This window comes from Camelus dromedarius, chromosome 22 (genome assembly GCF_036321535.1).
Source record: "Camelus dromedarius isolate mCamDro1 chromosome 22, mCamDro1.pat, whole genome shotgun sequence".
NCBI lineage: Eukaryota > Metazoa > Chordata > Mammalia > Artiodactyla > Camelidae > Camelus > Camelus dromedarius.
This window is the reverse complement of record NC_087457.1, coordinates 15,854,187-15,876,537: the sequence shown is the minus strand read 5'-3', so window position 1 is coordinate 15,876,537 and position 22,351 is coordinate 15,854,187. Positions and strand designations below refer to the sequence as shown.

At 49.6% G+C, this 22,351-nt stretch overlaps 1 protein-coding gene across 2 annotated transcripts; it reads right to left on the bottom strand.

The window, feature by feature from the left end:
- Positions 1-7,476: 7,476 nt before the first annotated feature.
- Positions 7,477-22,093, bottom strand: RNF122 (ring finger protein 122). Of its 2 annotated transcripts, none has more exons than XM_010988004.3 (6): positions 21,681-22,093; positions 16,318-16,474; positions 11,453-11,498; positions 11,125-11,166; positions 9,620-9,702; positions 7,477-8,570 (listed from the first exon to the last, which is right to left on the bottom strand). In XM_010988004.3, exons 1-6 carry the CDS (start codon positions 21,703-21,705, stop codon positions 8,456-8,458), a joined length of 468 nt encoding a protein of 155 aa, XP_010986306.3. In that variant the 5' UTR covers positions 21,706-22,093; the 3' UTR covers positions 7,477-8,455. The 2 variants fall into 2 exon arrangements, with proteins under 2 accessions (XP_010986306.3, XP_010986307.3); XM_010988005.3 differs by having other exon boundaries at positions 9,620-9,699.
- Between the last annotated feature and the right edge of the window lie 258 nt (positions 22,094-22,351).

Below are 22,351 nucleotides of genomic sequence, written 5' to 3'. Positions count from 1 at the left end.
TTCTATTACACACTTAATGGACTCCAGGATAGTATAAACACAACTTTTAGATGCACTGGGAAACCAGAAAAATTGTGTTACTTACTTTATTTTGATATTCACTTTATTGCAGTGGTCTGGAATTAAACCCCCGACATCTCTAAGATGTGCCTGCATTTCTTTTTGCATCTTCTACCTGGAGCTCTGCTTTAGGTAGAACTTTCCCTCAACAACTAGTTATGTGATCAGCCTGAAATACAGTTTGTGCAGGAAAAGCAGGATAAACGCCCCATGCTTCCCGTTTGTTTAGCAATTTTTACATAATGAGCTGAGTACTCTGGTGGCCTTCAGTGAATACCTGCTATTTTGTTGTTCTCATTAGTTTCATTTGATCTCAAGAAATTTTTATAGATTTAATGAGTTTTATTCCATTGACATTATTCCTTTTCATACTCAAATTGCCAGAGGGAGTGTTTAAAAAAAATTTTAATACACTTTGTTTTTTAAAGCAGTTTTTGGTTCACAGCAAGACTAGCAGAAGGCACAGGGATTTCCACGTGCTCCGTCCCTCCATACATGGGTCACCCAATGAGGGTCTTCATTTTAGCCCCGTATCTTTTTGATATGAGTTTTGGATGCTTCCTTGTTTTCTAGAATGGCAGGATTGAAACAGCCATTTCTCCGGAGAGCCCTGGTTCCTGAGAAGGAGAAATGCTGTTAAGCGGAATGCCGTTGCTCCAGAGTTTTTAACTGACTTTAGCTTGCGGGCTCAGCAGACAGCCCTGTGACAGATGTGTTCTAAATCATGACTTTATATTGATATGTCTAATTTAGATGTATAATTTCAGGCTATACTTTTTTAAAAAATTTTATTACTTTATTACATTTTTGTGTGTTTGTGGGGGGAGGTTATTAGGATTGTTTATTTATTTTTTAATGGAGGGGCTGGGGATTGAACCTAGAACCTCATGCACACCAAGCACACACTCTACCCCTGAGCTACACCCTCCCCTACCATCACTTCTTAAATCCCATTATTACTCGTAAATCAAAACTCCTCACCGTGGCCCTTACATGACCTGACCCCTGTGTCCCTTCAGAATCACTTTGCACTGTCCTCCCCCTCATGGAGCTCCAGCCGCATGGGATTTGTTCCCCAACAATCCAAGCTCTGTTTTGCCTCTGAGTTCTCACATGTGCTCTTCTGTCTGGTCTTTCTCCAACTCTTGACATTCTTCTGGTCTCAGCTTAAATGCCTTTTGCTCAGAAAGGCCTTTCCTGCACACACCCCTCCACCCACCCCTCACTGCACCGGGTTTAATTTCGGAAGGCACTGCATACTTTTCCATGGTTGACACGTGTGTGTGTTGTGTTTGTTTAGTCTCTGTCTTTCCCGTTAGACCATACACGTCTCAGGAGTAGGGACCATGATGGTTTTGTGTGTCGGGCATGGGGCACAGTGGCTGGCGCGTCGTAGTAGACACTCAATATGTGCTGGCTGTTGGATAAATAGGAAAGGCTTGAAATGTGTACTTTTCAGTATTTAGCTCTAAGTACAATTATCCATATCAGACTTCTCTGCAAATGGCATCTCCGGTGGGTATCAGCTATGCCCAGTGAAGTAAAGCAAATCCTCTTTTTCTCTCTTTTTGTTTTTGGTTTTTTTTTTTTTTTAGTAAATCCTTTTTTATGCAAAATGAATGCAGCACCTGTGATGTAGTGTATGCTTGCTTGGCAAAGGATGCTGTATTAATTAGGACGACAACGGGGGGAGAGGGGGTGGAAATACGCACGCTTTCTTACTTCTTACAGACCTGTCATTTAGTCCCCTTATCTGGGGACTTGACTTTAGAAACAAAACTAGCTTCTATTTGAACATGACTTTGAGCCTTTGTTATGCATTCTTTTCTGTACGCTTCTTAACCACACTCTGAGGCAGTTACTACCATTACCATTTTACAGAGGAGAAAAGCGAGGCTCAGAGGGAGTGAGGAACCAGGCCAGGGCCTCCCAGCTAATTAGAGGCAGAGCGGGGTTTAAAACCTATTCTTTGGATTCCAACACTGGCTTTGTTTATTCCACTGTACAAATTAACCTCTTAACGAGGAACAGAAGGGAGAGGACCCCTGATTTCCTGAAACACAGCCATAGTTCATCGCTGACTCTTGCCAGTGAACCTTTTGTTTCTCAAATACTGAGCCCTCACTCTTTTTAAAACTAAGAGCTATGAACAAAAATCATTCAAACTGGCTCTTTCTTGATCTGTGCTAGCTTCATGCATTTCTCTTTGTAAACCAGACGTTAAAGAAATTGCCTCTAATTTATTTTTTTCTATAGGCATGGCTCACTTTAAGAAAAATGGATTTTATAGGAAGATTTTAGTGTCTCAAAGTATACAAATTAAAAGGTGAAAAAGTCCTTAGATCTCATTTTAAAGGCTTTTTTAGTCATTAAAAACTCAAACACAGAATTCCTTGAAATAATGAAGTCCACCTGGCACACCCAAGGCAATTATTCACTTCGGTGTGCACCATTGCCAGAACACACAAAGCCTGTAATGCCGCTCCTGTTTCTCGGTCTGAGCGTATAAGTTTTTAATCTTACATATGTGTAATGAATTTACTGGGGTACTGTCTTTGCTCTCGCCTCAGCATACAATAAAGGGGGAGCCTGCTTCTTTGCAGGATAATTAAATTGAGGACATTGCATCCTAACCACAAAGAAATGTGGGTCCCCCTCTCCTTGGCAGTCTTCCTTTCAAAAAGTTTGCTTTAAGTGGTGCTTAAAAGACAATACTAGCTTGCTAAAGTTAGGGTGTGGAAAAAGTCCAAAATGAGAATATCCCATGGGTGATTGTGCAAGAAATGTTAATGTGTGCAGTAAGGGGAGGGTGTCTTACACTCTTGATGTGTTTATTTCTCTCCTTCTCTCTTTCGACCTTGTCACCCAACATACACCTTAGCAAGGTTCAAAGTTGCCTGAGGCAGTGAATGGCCTTTTACCACTGTGATCACATTTTAAATATGAAATGATTTCAGATCTGAGTTATTTCTCAAACCAGCCTGAAGTCAGAGCCATTCTTCAAAATGTATCCACAACTTATCAGAAAATGCTCATCTTCATATTCAAGGCAGATTTCTGGTTACACTCAGTTCACTTGTCTAAAAAAAAAGTTGGCTGTAAAATTTAATTACTTAATATAGGAAGTGTACTGGTATTTGAAGCTTGCTTTGAAATACGTTGAAAAATGACTTGATTAAGGCTAGATGGATAAATATGGGGTGAAACAAACACAGCAAAGGGCTCGTACTCCAGCTAACACTTGTGACCTGAACTTGTCACTCTTGTAACCTGAAGAGGATAAAGGTGGCAGGTCCCAAGGTTAGTGGGGACCTGCATCTTAGCCTCTAGGTAGCCCCCAGGAGATGGTACCAGTGGAGGCAGCCATGTGGGACATGGACAAGCTGGACCGTTGACATCTCAGCAAGCTTCCCACACTATTAACTGGGCACCAACAGTGATGGATGGGGGGCCTCTGGGGACCAGAGAAATGACATCTCCATGGTTAAATAAGGTTTTCAGAAGGCTGGAGGGAGAGGATTGATCTGTGTAAGAATCTGACTGGTGAATAGTTTGGGGAGGAAGGCAAGCACTACAGATGGGGAGAAGGTTGGTGGCTCAGGGTCAAAGACAACTTAAAGAGGAGGCAATAGGGCATTCCTGGAATGTCTGCATTTGTGATGGAGATACATGCCTACAACGTAATATTGATGGATTTTATCCGCCCACTTTTAAAATGCTTCCATTTCTTCTTGTGGTACTTTTTTTTTGTTTCAAATACCTTCTCTGTTTTTCTGCAGACATAAAATTTAAGTAAAATAACCCAATAGAGATTTGCTCGACCCTGAGGAAGGCCTGGAGGATGACTCCCTGGCTGGGATTGTCATGCTATTGCATTTTGGATTTGTTTGGACTTTTTCTGACTTGTGCCCAACGTGGCACCCACTGTGCTTCCGGATCAGTTTGTCCCACTGGAGTGAACTTGGTTTTCTCTTCTCTGGGGTTGGGATTTATTGTCCTCTCTCCCGTTGACCATGTCCTTAACACATTAGTGTCACCTTGGATTCTGTTCCTGCCTTTGAGGATATCAGCCACCTTCCTGAGACTTAATGAATCTATGTAATATTAAATATTTAGAAACGCAGAGCTGGGCAGTGGGGTTGTTTACAACTGGTGTATCCTTTGAACCATTCATGACAAGGATGGCCCATCAGGAGGGTTCTGCAGTGGCTTTGGGGCTCTCCATCAGATCAGAGAATGAAATGGGATGAAGAAAAAGGGTAAAGGAAGGAAGAGTGGGGAAAAAAGGAATGAGGAGAGGAGAGAAGATGGATAAGAAAAATGTGCAGCTGCAGCACCGGTGAAGACAGATGAGAACCATGGAGAACGCTCACAAGCCGAGCCTCCTGGTGCTGAGTTTACCCCTCGCTGCAGAGCACAGGGCCTACTTTGCAGCTGAGACTGTCACATGGAGACAGAATCAAGGGCCATGCCAGAGCACAAAGGTGGCATCGGTGATGTCCTCCCGGTCTAGAGTCTGCCAGGTTATCAGGGAAGGAACTAAAGGCACATGAGCCTTTTTAGAATAGGCTCAGTAGGAATCCAGCGCTGCTGTTGGCCTGGGGTGTAACAGGTAAGCAGCTTGGTAAGCAGCTTGACTCTTTCCCCATGGATAGCTTTGTCTGTACAAGCTTGCATGACTGGTCATCAGTTTGTCCTTCTCGTCTCCAATTTGGTCACATCTGTCCCTCTGAACCTGTGCATGCGGCTTTCACAGAGCCTTCCCCTGTGAGTGATGCGGTCACGGGCACTCAAGATGTTATTCCGATGCCCAGGGAGACAGGTGGTAGAATGGAAGGCAGAGGCTGGGTGAGCCTTTCGGGGAAAACATGGCACCACTGGGGAGGCATCAAAGGCCCAAGTGAGAGCAGGAAAAGCCCCAGTGGAGGGGGGAGAATTGACGGGCGAGAAGGGGCCACGGGAGGTTAATTATTCAACGTACCCGTCATCCCAATCTATTTGTCAGTGATTTTCAGTTCTGCCCTCGGTTTCTTGCCCCCACTTTAATTGCCCATTTTGTAAATGGTGGATCTACGTAAGATCTGTTGAAAGGAAGTCATCCGCTGCAGAGTTTAAAAAAAAAATCCATAATGTAGGAAAAGGGTGAACACACGAATCACTTGACAGTTATCTGGGGTTTCTGTCCTCCACAGCTGCGTCAGCCCAGGAGCCAACAGCACCTGCTGCTTTGAGTACTTCACAGAGAGCTAGCTAGCTGTCGCCAAAGCTGTGTGGGGCTCGGAAGCCAAGGATGCTTAGATCTGCACGATCTGAGTTTGAGCCTTGGTTCTGATGCTTAACCTGTGTCATTATGAGTGAGCCCATTTATTTGCTTTTCAACACTTTTCCTGACCCCAGACTCTGAGGGGCATACACAGAAAGGAAAGCAAAATGCGTTTTGTGAAAGAACGTGGGAAGTACTCATTATCTCTTGATGGATTGATGGTTACAGTCACCGTAGACAGGCGCATTGAAGTCAGAATCTGGGTATGTGTGATTATCACCCGGCTTTCTACCCTCTGAAAAGCATTTAGAGTGCATTCTGCAGTCATGGGAGTGTACTAAGCACAGTCGTTGCTCATGAATATTTTGTGCACAGACAAGAAAACCATTGGCTTAGCTCCCAACTGGTGCCCAGGTTTTAAGATAAACTTTAAGGTGCCCCCCATCAAGTCCCAGGTTCCTGGCAGCGCACAGGACTACCTCACCCCAGCCTTTCCCCTCCTCCACTTCACTCCTAGTTGTTTGCTCTTTGTGTTCTGTTGTCCACGCGACTCTCAAGCCCCAGCTCGGGTATCACTTCCCTGCAGGCCTCCCTGCTGCTCCTTCCACACCAGCTGAGCTGAGGGTCTCTCTGTCCTTCCAGCTTCCCACCCAAATTCAACATGTTCGTGCCCTTTCTGCAGTCAAGGTCTGCCCCATCTTCCAGCTCCTGGCACAGTGCCTGGCCCGCGCACCAGGTGCTCTGCAAACTCTGAACTGAGTACCAAGACCACACTTAGGACTACAAATTTGGGACTTGTGACTAACTGGTGATCAGCTACTGTCAATTTCTATCTGATCAGCTAACAAACAGCCAGCTTTCCTGTCTCTGTGCTGGAATACCATTCTACCTAGCTGCGCTGGAGCAATGAAGGTAATACAAGGTATTTTCAACCATCAGTTTGACTTTAGGACAATACCACTCAAATTTGCAACATGGACATTTTAGTAGCTACGTTTTAAGAAGAATACACCAATGCTGATGAGTTTTCCTTTGGAAGAAGGGAGGTGGTGAAGTAGGAACTGCAGAGGTTAAAGCCCCGCCTGGAGACCACCTGTGTCCCATCTCATTCCAGTGGTGCATCCAGCAGAAGCTGGAGGGAGGGCTCTTTGTTGTGCTGGGGTGGGGGAAGTGCATTTTATTCCCCATGTTAAGTAAGTGGGCAGACCTAGAGGAGGAAGTGATGCCCCCAGTAAAGAGGTCCCGCCCTGAGGGTTGGCAGCAGGGAGCGGGGGTTGGGGGTGGCAAAGAACACCAAGACAGGTGCTGGCAACTTCACCAGGACTGTCAGGTGCCCCAGCTGCCCCTCGGGTCTTGCTCAGCATCAACTGTGCGGACAGCCTCCACAGCACAGCTGCAGGGCTGGGAGAGCATCACTCCTCCCCTTCAGGCCTGGCTCCTCTGGGTGCCTGGGCATCTCCTGCAGGTCCATAACCCACCGCTACACTAGACTTTGCTCAGCAGATGCGCCTCTGGGCAGAGCACCCGAGGCTCGCTCCCGGGGATGCACCACAGCCCTGCTGCTCCATGCTTACGATGGCCACGAGAACTGTTCCCGGCCCTCTCCATCCATTCTGCAAGCCCATTGATTCAGCACCTTCTTTGAGACACTGACAGAGCAAAGTTGGAGGGCACAGGTGCGGACAAGAGCATAAAAGAGTTAACAATGCATCACTTTTAGATGCGGTACTGAGAGTGGGATGTGTCAGTGATGGTCAGCTAGCAGGTGAGAGAAAAGTAGTACGTGAAAGCAATCAAACCTCAACAGTAGCAACCTGGACCTTTAGTTGTGTTTAGAGCTCAACTTCTTGAATTACAAGGTGAATTCTATTAATTACCAGTCTTGGTAGCCGGAACACTGGGATAGCATACATCAACTTTCTTTAAAATTGTAGAAATCTAGTGAATGAGCCTGGCTCAGTCAGGTCTTAAAGCGCACTGATGTTAGTCCTAACTTATGCTAACCAGATAATAATCTAATTCCATCTCTTCTTTTCAAGGATTAGGAAGCTCTGTGCGCGTGCGTCTGCTCTGAGCATGGGGAAGTGAGAACTCGGTTCTCCCTACTGGCAGAAAAGGGCCAGCAGACACAGGCCACAACCACAGGCAAAAGGTTAGAGAAACTTGTTATTAAATTTAATTTTCCTTAAATACATAACCTTTCTCCCACCCTCACCCATTTTGGGGAGAAACAGAAACCCCCCCCCCACCCCTTCCATTTGGGGGATTCCATGTATAAAACCTGAGATGGTGAGGATGAAGTACAAAAATACTATTTACAAAGAGGAAAAGGGTGTCCGTTGCAACCTTGACGTTCCGGCCCCCTCCTCCCCAGGCCCCTTTTTGCTCCTTTAGGAAAAACCCCTGGGAATCCATTTGGGTGTAGAAGCCCTTCCTCTGGAGGGGGGCACTCAAGGAATAGGAAGCTCTGAGACTGACCGAGGAAGAGGGGACAGGTAGCGCCTCGGATGCTCGCAGGCGGAGGGGCCGCCCCCACCACCCTGCAGTCAGCAGGCCGGCCGGCCAGCCTTTGTTTCCACAGGTCTCATGTAAACATTGACTTTCCTTCTCTAGTCCCTGCTCTTCCCGGTTTCCTCCAGAGCCTCCCTCAGTTCCCCTGGAGGCACCTGGTTCCTCCATCTTTTCCTCCCTTCTGACCTTCCTCTGGAAGGAGTGGGGAGGGGCCGGGGGGTCACAGGAGGGACAGAGCCTATCTCATCTCCTCTTCCAGGTCAGGGCAGCTTGTCCCCCTCAGGGCAACCCTCAGGGGGTGTGCTCCAAGTTCTTGGCCAAATAGGAGTGGATTTCTTTCCCCAGAGCAGGGACAAGGCAGGGAGACAGTCCAGTACCAGGATGCAGTGGTCTTGATGGGTGAAGCTGTCAGAACTGAGTAAGCAGGGAAGAAGGCTGCGGGAGGCAGAGGTGGGCCAAGTCTGGTCTCACCCTGATGCTGGAAGACCAGCCCTGCTCCCCTTCCACTCCAGGTAAGCATGGCTGTTCCCACCCAGCAGTCTTGTTCACCACAGCTGTGTGGAAGGACCAGGCCCCCACGAGGCTAGAAGTCTTCTCCAGGCCTTAGTACAGGGGCAGCCGTCACACCAGCTCATCCAATAGGATCCCGATGCTCTGAGCGGCCTCCGAGGGACCAGCAATGGGCTTGTTGCACATGGGGCAGACACAGCGGACCTCCAGCCACTTCACCAGACACCTGTGGGCAAAAGACGACCCGTTTTTCCCTAAGAAGATACCAACCTGCTCCGGCTGTCTTTTCAGAGCCCAGCTGCTTCTCAGAACAAGACCATCTCTGTCCTTGCCCCAGTCTAACCCGTTTGCTTGGTGTCCAGAGGGGATGTGGGGCTTCATGGGTTAGGGGCAGATGGGAGGGGCTGGGGTATGGAGGGTGCTCCCTGCTTATTTCTGTTAAAAGGCATCCCTGGTGCTGACAGCCCCAAGAGGCCATGCTTTCCCTGGAAACTAGAATATGCTTTGAACGCAGAATGAAAGCAACGATGTTCTAAGAAACGCAATGACCAAAGAACCCTCTCACATATTTTCTTACTGATGTTACTTCCCTGAATTTGAAACCACTTTTGCTGGAAATGACGACACAGAAGCAAAGGAGAAAATGGGACAACCCACAGGTCCTTTTCCTCTTAAGACTTTCCTTAAGCCCAAAGGAGAGACTGTTGGAGAGCCTAAATAAATGTCCATCAACAGATGCAGGGATAAAGAAGATGTGGTGTGCATATATATAAATAAATGGAATACTACTCAGCCATAAAAAGAATAAAATAATCCCATTTACAGCAATGTGGATGGACCTAGAGATTATCACACTAAGTTGGACAGAGAAAGACAAATACCATATATCACTTATATATGGAATCTAAACAATGATACACTGTCTCACAGACATAGAAAACAAACATGATTACCAAAGGGGAAAGGTGAGGGGAGGGATAAATTTGGAATTTGGGATTAACAGATACAGACTACTATATATAAAATAAACAACAAGGACCTCCTGTACAGCATAGGGAACCAAATGGGAACTATATTCAATATCTTGTACCTATAATAGAAAAGAATCTGAAAAAGAATATATATATACATATATAACTGAATCACTTTGTGTGATTACAGTGTAAATTTACACTGTAAATCAACTATACTTCAATAAAGAAATAAAAAATAAATAAATAAAAATGAAAAAGTAAAAGGCATGCCTGGACACACCCCCTCACTGTGGACACTCACTTGCGGTGGAAGGCGTGTTGGCACGGGAGCACGCCCAGCTCATCCTTCCCCTTGAAGTCTTCCAGACAGACCGCGCAGGTCTGCTGCGGAAAGAAAGGGGGCCGTGTGAGGGGACGTGGGGAGGACCTCGCTCAGCCATCCTGAATACCCGCCACCTTATCCCCACCCCAGAGAATGAATCTAACACAGTCTCCTTATCAGCCAGAGAAACCCTAGTCAGATTTTTTATAAAATTGCACTGACAGTATAGTAGCCAGCCATTAACCACATGGGACTGTTTAAGATTTTTTTTTTTAAATCAGCTGTCATTCTATATTTACTTAATTTGGGTAGGGGTGAATAATTAGGTTTGTTTATTTATTTAACGGAGGTACTGGGGATTGAACCCAGGACCTCGTGTATGCTAAGCACATGCTCTACCACTGAGCTAAACCTCCCCCCCAGCCCCCATTTTAGATTTAAATTGATCAAGATAAGGTGAAATTAAGCATTTAGTTCCTCAGTCACACTGGGCACATTTCAAGTGCTCAGACAGCCACAAAGTGGTTAAGGGCCCCCACCCTGGGTGGGGCAGACAGCATTTCTGTCCTCAGACACTTCCACTGGGCAGGGATGGGTTTTAATCCTTTCTAGCCTAGTACCTTTGGAGAGGGGGCACTTATCAATAACTGGAGGTCAGGATGGGGGTCTGGCACATGGTTTTACATTCTTTAAATCCAGCCTCGCATCCCAGTATAGCAGCCCCTTCAAGCTCAGCTGAATTATTATTCTGGAGGAGAGCTTAGCAAACATCGGAACCCGCGGACATCATGATAGCAAACACCATAAGAGTGGACACCAAAAAGAGGGGTGAAACGAGGCTGTGTCCGGGCAGTCTCATGTCTAGTGAGACCTGTGACTCTCCCCACGCCCAGACGACCACACACTTGCTCCCTCCAGGAGTCTCCATGGTGATAGAAGGACGCCTTGGGAAATGACTCAGGGGACCTCAAGGCATAGGTAAGAAAGGACAAGAAATGGTCTATTCCTAAAAGAGTCAGCACTGAGGGGGCCCAAGGAGTTGGTGTGATGGGGAATGGAGGGAAATAGGGAGGAACTGCAGGGCTGGACATGAGTCAGACCCACAGTCCCTAGGGCAGAGCATATACAAAGGAGCTCCTTTCAGACTGAGACATGGGGTCTAACCAGGGGGCGAAGTTCCTGAAACGGCATCGAGTGGTGTGACCATCCTCTCCCATAACATTATGCCTAGCGGGCTTCCTGGGGCCACAGGTCACCACCTATCCAAGCCCTTCTGTGAGCCTTTTGTTCTTTGTCTGCACCAGTTCCAGACATGATGGATTTTGCATACTGATCACCTCCTGGGTGAGTTTCCTTTACTTGGTCCAAGGAGATAACTAAGGCAGGGCCTAAAAAGATTCCTGCAAAGGTCTGGGCCGAGAGCGGGAGACGGTGCTGTGTGCCTTACCCACTGGGCCCCCTGCGTACTGTCTCCGAGCACTCACCCCGTATAACTGTAACTTCTTGGCATCACCTTTAAGCACCACCTGGGAAGAGGGGATACGGTGTCAAAAGAAACCAACCACAGGGGCCAGGTGGTATCAGCCGAGGAAGGGAGCCCCCAGCCCTGCCCGGAGTGCCCCCCTCACCCTCCCATGATGGAGGGGGGCTTTGGGCCAAGCCAGACTTGCGGACATGATAGGAGTTAGCCTCAGAGGAGGCCAGAGGTGAGGCCAAGGAGGAGGCCCGGCCAGCTTAACCTGCTCCCCCCAAGTCCACCTCTAGCAGGGCAATTAGGAGGGGAGGAAGTTCAGGGCAAGATGTGGACTTTACCTCTTTATATCCATATCGTTCACTCTGTGCCTGGTTCCGGAGTTTGCTGCAGGAGCAAGAAAGAGCAGAGAGTAGGGGTTACAATGTCTGCACAAACAGCCATTCAAAGCAGGAGAGGCGGACTGGCTGCTTGGGGCATCCTTCTGGGGACGGGGAGGCATGTTCCCCGCTGTGAGGAACTATGTCTTGTCCCGTAGACACATGGATTACGATTTGGACATGGTGCAGGTCACCAGAGTGGATTAAGGTCCCAGACTCTTAACTCAACTTCAACTTCCTCAAAATTCACTGCCAGCAGCCAGACTTGGGAGCTCTCTGGCAGAGCACCCCCGCAATAGCTCATTCGCTCTCTCCGCTGTTTCTCAGTGGGGCACTTCCTGCTCCCCAGATGCACAGATCAACAAATCAGCTTCCTGAGTGTCCAGAAGTGAGCTAGTCTTAAAAGGGGTATTTCCATCAAGCCAGGGTAGCAGGAGAAAAGTCTCCAGATCCTGGGGAATTTTCCACCCAGAGAACACAAGTATTCTGGAAGCAAAGCACACACTTCCCCCCGCCCCGGTGCCAGGCCAACACGGGCAGTCCCTTCTTTGTTTTCCTCTTTTTGTTTCAAGCTGGTGGCCTGCACACAGCCAAACTCTCAATAGCCAGACACAATGGCCAGAGCGTGCTGTTACCAGCGGCTGTAGCACAGTAGGCACTGAGGATGCGGTCTGCGACGATCCCAGGGCTAACAGATTCATACACGGTCTTGTGGATTCCAAACCACCTCAAGAGGGAGAGACTCCTTTTTCCTGATGAGGAACATGAAGTCCAAAGAAATCAAGCGACCGGCCAGAGCTTCTGCACTCGCTGGCAGCAGAGCCCGGATTCTAACCAAAAAGACAACCTGATGACGGAGGCCGAGCTCTGCCACACACACTGTGGCCTGCTTCACGATCAGCAGGAACACATCACAGTCCTGAGAACGTGATCTGGTTTGGGGAAACCGCCTTTCCCCAACAAGCCTCCAGCTCTCTGAATGGCTTACTATGCAAATGGCTAGGACCATGATCACGCACTGGGCGTACTGTTTTTTTGTTTTTGTTTTTGTTTTTTTATTCTCAGTGAGAGAAACCTTCCGAATGGTGCAGGGAGCTTAACCACCTCCAGTACATGGGAGATGGAGGGGGCTTCTCTCCCACAGGTCGTTTCTACCAAAGATCTGGGTTATTGGAAGGAAACATCAGAAAACCACCAGGTTAGATCAGGTGCAGTAAACTGCAGCCTCCTGAGAGCCAAGTCCAGTTGATCAGTTGTTTTCTAGAACCTACCAGCTAAGAATGGTATGTGTTCTTAAGTGGCTGAAAGCAGACATTGACAGGCTATTTCATATCATGTGAACATGACATGAAACTCAACTTTCAAAGCCCATAAAATTTTACTGGAGCACAGCCACACTTGTAGTCGGCGTGTTGTCTCTGGCTGCTGCTTCTGCACAGCAGAGCTGGGTAGAGCAGACAGAGGTCACATGACCCGCAAGCCTAACCTATCTGACCTTTTGCAGAAAAAGATGGCTGGCCTGCATTAGAGGAAGAGAACCTCCCGTCACAAGCCTCAGTCAGAGGCGGTGAGGGCAGACGCTCCATGGGCAATGCAGCGATGCTGAAACAGCCTCGAGTGGGGGAAGGTACAAGGCAGGGAAGAGGGAAGCCCGAAGCAGTCAGGGAACAGATGAGATCTGTTGCAGCCACCTCCACAGCTCCTAACAGGAGGTCAGGGGACCTGGTGGGGCCCCTTGTGCCTGGAGCCTCTTAGGAGCTGCAGCCCAGGTGTCCTCCTGCCATGGGGCTGAGGTGAGGCAGCCCAGCCCCTGCCCCCTCGCTCGCCGGAGGGTTTTGGGTCATTGACGAGTTGGACAAAGAACCTAACCAGGGCTCCTGCAGTCCCACCCTTCACGTTGCCCCTTCACAAATACAGATGCATCTGCGCCCCCACTTCCAAATGACACAGGTAGGGAAGGGCTCACCCAAAGCTTAAATGATCAAGTGCTACCTGCCTGATGCTGAGTTCACCTGGGGAAGGAAGAAAGCGATCTCGTTGTCAGGGGATCACAGCCGCCTTCGGAGGCAGACACTGCCACTGTCGCCAGGTGTGTATGGGGTAAATAAGGAAGTGGTGAGGAGCATGCTTCTTGACTCAGAGTGAGGGGATGTCACACGTCTTTTGAGCCTTGCCCGCCTCGCTTGCAAGGCGGCTACACTTCTATTGCACGTTCAGTGCCCCTCTGCTTGCTGTACCGTGGGATGCCCGGGGCGCCCTCCTTCCCCACCCTCGTCCCTTCTGTCTGCCTGGTTCCCTTTAAGGCTCTCACCCAAGGATCCTCCAGAAGCCGGACTCTTAGCGCCCAGGACTATCTATCTGCACAGCAAAGGGCTTCAGAGCCACACTCTGGGTTCCCTCTGCACAGACTTCCGTATCAGGAAGGTACTGATGGCAAGGAAATGGGGCCAAAGGGTTGCAAGGGAAACAAAAGCAAAAAGCAGAGCTCTGGGCCATCCCAGCAGGGGTGGAGCGCCAGCAACTTGGGACAGGTGGCCTTCTCAGCTGCCGGGTGAGCAAAGCAACTAAAAATACCCTGATTTCAATGAGACCATTTCTAGCTGCTGCCAGTGGGCTCCCCAGTGCTTCTCCCTTTTGCAACAAACAATGCAGCCAGGTCCTGAGAAGAATTGTCCCTTTCCTGCCTGTTTGGACTTCACGGGCCCCTCCATCCTGTGAGGGGCAGAGGTCGGCTCTGGACGGGAGCGGCGGGGAGACTGAGCGAGGGGGACCAGGGGAGAGGGGGCTGGCCTTGGCCGATGAGCTCATCAGGTCGGGGTGGGGGTGGGGTGGGGTGTCATGGGCCTGTTTTGGCTGAGGAGGAAACCGAGAAGCTGGGAGAGGAAGTGGCTTCTGTGCTTGTGTGTCTTTCTATATTTAGACACTCACAGGCTGCCACAGAACAGCAGGCCCAGGGCACCATGAAACTCCAGGGTCAAACAGGCTTGGGGTGGGGGGACGAAGCTGCAGAACAAAGGGCTGCAGGACCAGGGGGCAGATCACTGCCAGAGGGACAGGTGGTGCTGCTGCCCCGCAGGGGGCAGCTTTTAGTATCTTGTGGCTGCGGCTCTGTTCTTTCCCCCCAGCCAAACACAAAACAGATCGGCTAAGCCCAGCTCACAGCCTGTCCTGCAGGGCCCCAATCTCCAGCTGGTAAGGGGGTGACCACTGCTGTTCCTCCACTTTCCCACTCAAGGAATAAGAATCAGAGAAGGCCAAAGTGTGGAATCTGAGACTCTAGCTAACGGTCCCCGGACTAGCCCACCTCTCTGTATTCCTCAATATATGACCTTCGACAGAGTAACTGCCTGAGCGTGAATTTCCTCATTTACAAAGCAGGCTAACACTGAACAGCCTCTTCCCAGCATCACACGTAAATCCTTGGTATCTCCAGTCTCTGGGGAACTGCATAAATTGCTTAATCTGGGGAGATAGGGCCACCCCTAAGGAGATGGGTGTAGTTAGTGGTCAGGAGGACAGAAGAGTTTAAGGAAGAAAACCTAGGCTTGGGGAAAGGGGAGGGGGTGGCAAGATACCAGAAATCTACCCTCACCCCCCCACTTAATAACCAGATGCAAATTTTAGACTCAGTTGCATAGGAGGGGAAACAAACCACGATCTTCTCTGCAAAGACCTGTAAGTGGAAAGTTCCAGTCCTAGGGACTTTTTAAATGCTGAGAAAGAAGAGGCCCAGGGCAGTGGGCTGGGGGCCACTGGGGAGCAGGGCTCAAGGACATTTCCCCTTAAGAGAGAGCTCCTGCAGTCCTAGGAATCCGGAAGGCTGTTAACTTTCTCTCCAGCCTCCTGCCAGGTGAGACACTCAAACCCACCAGGACATCTCAGTGGGGAACTCCTTTTGCCTTGTCTTAATTTAATCTTCTTAGGTGACTTGTTCAGACCCTAGCCTAGACCCCAGCTGATGTCTACCCGGTCTTTTGGTAGCGCGTGCACGTACGTGCGTGCGTGCGTGCGTGTGTGTGTTGGTTGGTTGGTTATTACAATGGCTCCACGAACCAGAAGCACATTCTACTTTCAGAGATGTTCAACGTTCTCTGGGCACAGGACAGTCCTATACAATGAGGAATTGTTAATACCAATAGTGTGCCCCCGTCAGAAACACTATTTCTTTTTTCCACTCTGAATACCAGGCATGCCGCACATTTTTGATAGAAAACAGCCACCAGTTCCCGTATCTTTCAACAAGAAGTGAAGAAACAATTCCTGGAGCTTGGCTGGCCTGCCAAGCTCAAGTCCTTCCCTGGAACTCTACATAGCAAGAATAAGTGATGGATTTAGGTTTTTCTCTCCCAAAAATAAGAGCTGGCAAGGCAGAACAAACAAGCAGCTCCATAGACACCAGCCTGCAAATGTTAGCATCTGGAGAGTTGACAACAGGCTTTCCCAGGGGGGCAGAAGAACATTGCACGGGCATAATGACGCCCACCAATCCCTAGCTACCCAAAGGGTGCACGTGGTGGAGGGAGCAGTTAAGGGACCACCAGTGATATTATTTGGTCAGATAGTCATTCTAGGCAACCTTACAGTAACTGGGATGCAGCCCAATGCCATGCTGACCTCATACGCTCTCGAACAACTTGATAGGCTAATGTAAACAGAGACGCCAGGTCTCACGGGCCCAGCGAAGGGCAGGCTAAGTCCTGCCCTCAAAGCAGGGGCCCCCGCTGGAGGCTGGTGACTCTGCTATGGGAGCCTTGCTCGGCCCACCCTACCCCTGGCCACCGCCTCCTGGATGCCCTCCACCCCAGCTCAGCCAGTGAACCACCCACCTGATGAAATAGCAGCAGAAGATGAGGCTGAGCATGAAGACAAAGATGCCCGTGCCAAAGATGACCATGTAGATGTTGAGGGGAAGGTCTTGGAAACTGATGGGTGGCATCGAGCAGGACTTGTTGGTGCTCACCAGTCCCAGGCCGCAGAAACACCCTGCAAGGAACGGGGGAGGAAACGTGTTATGATAGTGGGAAACGTTCCACTGGGGTCAATGGGTCTGTGTCCGCAAGGATGGAGGGAGATGTGGCAAGCCTCTGGTCCAGGGGTTTACATTTATACTCTAGTTCTAACACTTACTAGCTATGTGATCTTGGGTAAATTACTTAACCAATCTGTGAAATGGGATACTATACACTGTACTTAAAATGGCATCTGCATCTAGGGGACCAAGGATTCAATGGACGGAAAGCAGGGAATTCACTTCCATCAGTGAGAAGCCCAAATGGAGCAAGAGCAAGGTGAAGAGCCTCAGGGGCGGAAACTCTGCTTCTCCCTAGCTATGCGACCTTTAAGAAATCACCTCTCTAAAGACTTCCCCTTGTCAAAGGAAAACAGCAACATGCAGAGAGGAGTGAAATGATGGTGTTGAAAAAATATGCTTTGTAAACTGCAAAGGTCATTTGTCATTATTAAGCCACCTGCTCCAGAAGCCAAGTTGCACTAGGACCAGAATAAAAATTGTTCACTCCAAGGCTGAGCCAGCATTTCAGAAAGTGGCAGGGGTGTGCGGGGCGGGGAGCTGCAGCTAACTTTTCTTGGCCACCTTCCCCTTTCTACTCAAAGTCTTGCCGGGCAGGCCCACGGTGGTGGTGGCATCCGCGGGAGCTTGTTAGAAATGCAGAGTCTCAGGCCCACCCCCTCCTCACCAAAATGAATCACAATCTATGTTTTAACAAAGTCCACTCAGCGTGGGAAGCACTGGCTAGCCGAGAGATGCTTCTTTTTCTCACGTGACTCAGGAGTAAATCCCATTTGGTCTGAAGGTGGTAATCACCTTGCCCATGCCAAGGTTTGGTGCTGAGGTAGGTGTGTGAGAAGGTTCTGGCCGAAGAAACAAAGAGAAAGGGAAAAGAAAAGATTTCTCTTTTTGGGGGGGGTCACATCTCCCCCAAAATACCTGGAATGGTGGCAGCCAAGTTACAACTGGAAAGAGAGAAGTTCAACATAAATCTGGTGCCCAGAGGACCAGGAAAGAGGAGAACGAAGGAAAGATTTTGTCAGCTGAGTTGCTGGATTAACCGATTCTGGAGGCACTTGATATCCTGGGACTACTGGTCCTGGGAGTTAGTAATATTTTCTGTAATGCATTAACTATAAGGGGAAAAAAAAAAGAGAGAAGATTTAACAACAAACCAGTTGAGTGTTTTTTCCTGCTTGTAGGCAAAATTATCAGTGGTCCAAAAGGTAAGCATCAAACACCTAGATTTCAGAAAGTGCTGGGACAAGACTAGACTTCACCATCCACCTGCTGCCGCCCAGGCACATCCTCATGCTATGAATTCAACCTCTGTAGTAGTGCCACAGTGAAATGTTATCTGGCCCCCTCCACTGGGGATGAAAAAGACTCAATCACTCAATAATGTGTCTACAGTCAAACAGCTAAGAGGGCTTGGCTTCAAAGACCTTGGGACTCAAGCCATCAACATGGTTTTTAAGTACTTTCCTAACATCGTGGTTAGGAGCCAGAAACCCACGAAAACACTTTGGAATTCGACATCGTAACAGCGAGGCTACCGCAACTCAGGAGAAGACTGGCTTCAGAGACTCGAAGTCATCTCTGACATCATGCATCTCATGCCTCTATGTTCCTTAGATCAATCTAGTGACCAGTATTCTGAGCCTCCCTTCAAACCTCTTTCAGATTCTGTGCCAGCTCTATTGCCAAGTCCCTGTTCCAAACAGATTTGGGGCCCAATTCTACTCCAAGCCCTTATTCCAGATGCCTAAATGACGTCTAGTCCCTCACCTAATTTAGCTCACATGTCTGACATTTCCTCCCACTTGGTTCCTATGGTGTATTTTCCAAACTCAGGACTGGCTTCGAGTCCTCCTAAACACGCATGCGCCAGGTCCCCGCCCAGTACCCTCCAGGATCACCCCATGTGGGCCAGTCCCCTATTTCTTCCCCAACCCTGTCTTCACCTACCTCCGCGCCTTTGTTCCTGCAGCTTTCCCTGCCTGAAACTCCCTCTCCCTTCTGAAGTCCACCAAGCCTGGTCTTTGCGCTATTCCAGTGACCCCTCCCTGCCACCCCCACCCCCAAATTCTGTAGTCACACGGCCTGCATCATGTGTTCTGGCTCCGGTACATCCACTGGCTTATCTTACGTTGCCCAATCATTCTTAACATCAACTTAATTTAACTCAAACATGCATTAAGCATTGATTATATGACAAGTATCATGACAGATATTGACGATAAAAAAGCAAATTAGAAAGACTAGATGATTTTATTGTCTAGGGAAGAAGACAGACACAAAGGTTTTACAAAACACAAATGAAGCACCACAGTAGAGGCGGGACTCTACGCAATCCTGAGACCAGAGATGGAGAGAGTTCTTTCTCACAAGACTGAATGCTGGGAGGCAGGTCTGAGGACAGTGACTTGGACATTTGTACATTCTCCAGTGTCTTACCCTCGCTCGGGTTTCACTTGTTTTCAATAACTGGTGAACAGATTTTTTAAAAAAACTCCTGGTTTTCTCAAGACAAACCAGTAATCTTGGCAAGAGCTCCCACTTCAAAGTAAAGAGACTGAAATTTGGGAAAATTCCCCAGAAACTGCCCTCAGCTAATAGATGACTGGTCGACCAACAAGCGTTACTGATGGCATGATTTATACACTGACATTATGGAGAAACAAAAAGTGAAAGAAGTTCTTCTCCTGAAAGACTTTTTTTTTTTAACTAACAGTCCTTTATTTATTTATGGGGTGGGTAATTAGGTTTATTTGTTTATTTATTCATGTGGAGGTCCTGGGAATTGAACCCAGGACCTCAGGCACGCTAAGCATTCACTCCACCACTGAGATATACCCTCCCTCCTGTAATTCCTTTAGAATAAGTTGGAAAAAAAATGCTTCTAAACTTTGCTAAGCCCTCGCTTCTAGCCTCCAGCATGGGTTAGAAAGTTTTCACCCCTTCACCCTCCACTCAAATATTTGATCTCTGTGGGCCAAAGGAGATCAATTTTCCATGAAGGCACCACGGTGGACTCGCTAGGGAGGGACAACCTTCAGTCCACTCTGGAAAAGGGCCTTTGGGCTTCCCTTCCAGGAACTCTGTCCTCAATGCCAGGAGCCTTCCTCCCCACCAGGCACATCTCCCCCACCCTCGTCTCAGCAGTATTCGATGCTGTAAGAGGGTCTAACTCTCTCTTACAATTTGGCTCTCTCTGCCTCTTTATAAGCTGGATCCTGGCATCTTTAGAGTCCCAAAGAGCCTCATTTGGTTTCCTGTTCTGAGAGCTTGCCCAGCAATGGCCAGAGTAAATGCACACAGTACACACGTATTCACTCTGGCCTCAGCAGTGTATCAGTTTATCTTGACCGTCTTATCTTGCCGAGAGAAGCTTTCCCTGGGGCTTCAGGACTGAGTCAGTGAGTTGGGGACTTTTCTGTGATAAAGAGGTGTGGGTAGGAAGAGCTTCACAGTCAAGAGGAGTCGGCCCATTTGCTTGTATTCTGATTAAAAAGAAATGGAAAAAATATACATTTGGCTAAAAGCTGACAGTGGAGTAGTTTTTCCTCTAAAACTTATGAGGACCGAACACCAAGCCCAGGAAAGAGGGGCTCCAGCTATTTTTCACTAAGGTGTTGGGGAAGGGATGGCTTCCTCATTGGAGTCAAAGAAGAATGATCTCTCGAGCCCTTTAAGAAGTGAAAAGATAAAGCAGCAAGTCCTCTGAGGGTCTAAAAACCTCATATGAAAGAGGGCTGCCCCAGACGAAAGGCCAGGGTTACTGGCAGCCACCTTGGTTCTCCTCCTGAAGTCTGTTCCATTGTTTCAGCCAACCTATGAAAGCCTTGACATCAGAATGTCTCATCTCCCGGCTTGCAGGCTGGGAGCTGGAATGACGTCAAGAGAAGGGCCGGCCAAGAAAGACCAGTGGATCTGGGAAATGCGTACCCTTCCCAGCCAACGGGAATCTTTCCCAGATGCTGGGATGCACTGTCCTTCCTCACCCCCCTCCATCCTCCGCCCCCACTCCAGCAATGCTGCCTATCACACACAGCTTGGTTCATTTTCAGGAAATTTTGATCCTACCAGCAAGAGGAAGAGGGGGATGGGGACCACTCACACACATGCTGCCCAAACCCTGCTTAAAACAAAAGCCTTCTGAAATAATTAATGTAAGATCTGGCAAGAGTCTGCGCTCAAGAATGGATTTTTCTTTTTTTCTAACTAGCCAGCCTACCGGACTCAGCCATAAGGCCAGCTGTTTTTGTCCCTCGCACCCCACCCCTCTCCTCCAGAAACTCTCCAAGCTTTAGGACAGCGTGATCAAGGTCCTAGGGCCACTGGAAGGTATTACCAGCCAAGGTTCTTAACTGACCCGCTCAGAAGAGCCATCCTCTCAGGAAGCCTGGGCGAGGAATCAGACCCAAGCCCAACCTGTATCACCTGAACGGCTTAAAGCCTGAGGTGAGAGGAATTTAGCATCACCCAGGCCGGGGTGGGAGGGGTGACTGGGTCTGGAGGCGCGGCCAACACCGAGGCACAGGAGCTAGTCCTGCGGTCTTGCCTTGGCTCCCCAGGCCAGCCCAGCACTCAAAGGTAGCCGGGCGCCGAGATATCTGCAAGGCTTTATCAATCCAATAAAGCCACGCTCTAATCCGGCGTCCTCCACAGACACAAAGCCCCCTGTGAAGCCAACAAAGGCGCAGAGGAAGCCGCCGCCGCGCCCCGTCCCGCACGCTGCATTGTATACATATTTAAAATAGCCTGTAAAGTTTCAGGCCGGGAACTTGAGCTCCCTCTAGGAGATCCAAGCCCGAGCGCGGATTTAATTCTCCGACAACCACAACAAAGAACAGAGTTTGAGCTCACAAAGGCAAGGGAAGCGGGTAGGAGAGCGAAATCGCCACACAAAGGCCGGGAACCCCTCGGGTCCCACGCCCCCCGCCCGCCGCCCGCTCACAGCGCTTTCTCAGCCCTTTAGTTAAACCTGGATTTTTTTTTTTTTTCAAATTCCGCGCTGTGCAGAGCAGAGCTGGGCGCCAGTACGCCTCCGAGGCCGTCCCATTTCAGGAGAAACTTGGCTGGAGAGGGAGGACGAGCCCTCGGACCTGAACCGTGGCGCCCCCCACCTCGCGTCTCCGGCCAGCCCCGCTCCCCTCTCCCTCCCGGCCAGGGACTCACCGTTACACCACTGGAATGGGTGCATCAATGAACCCTCGGCTGGCTTCCTCCGGCGAACGAACGCAGGCAGCGAGCGGGTCGGGCAGGCGGGGTGGGCGCGCCAGCTCGCGGGGCCGCAGGAGGGGCCGGTGCGGGGCGCGGCAGCCAACTTCCTCCGCAAGTCGAACTCCCTCCGGAGCCGGGGGCTTCGGCGAGAAGGGTTGTAGAGCAACAAAGAGGAAAGAGAAGAAAACAAACAAACAGAAAGTCCCCCGGATCAAAGCACCGCGGAGAAAAGGCAAGGAGGGCCCCGGGGCTCGGGGAGCTGCGGGGCGCCGCAGGGCCAGGTGGGGGCGCCCGGTAGGCAGAGGAGGAGTGACCCAGAAGCGGCGGCGCAGAGGTGAGCTGCCAGGGACGCCGAAACTGACACGGGGTTCGCACACACCCTCCCTTATACTCCCCGCCCCCGAAACTCCGCCCCCCGCCCATCACCCGCCCTCCGGCCAATGGGAGCCTTCCTCCTGGCCCCTGGTATTATTTGCAGGTCCGCCCGGATCCCAGTGGGCAGCGTCTTGGCCCCCTGGGAGCCTCCCTCTTCACCTTTCCAGTCCTCGGGATACTTAAGTCAAAAGAGGCGCGCGCTGCGCCGTGGGGTGGCCGGCCGAAGCAGCCCTGGGCAGCCGGGGCCAGCC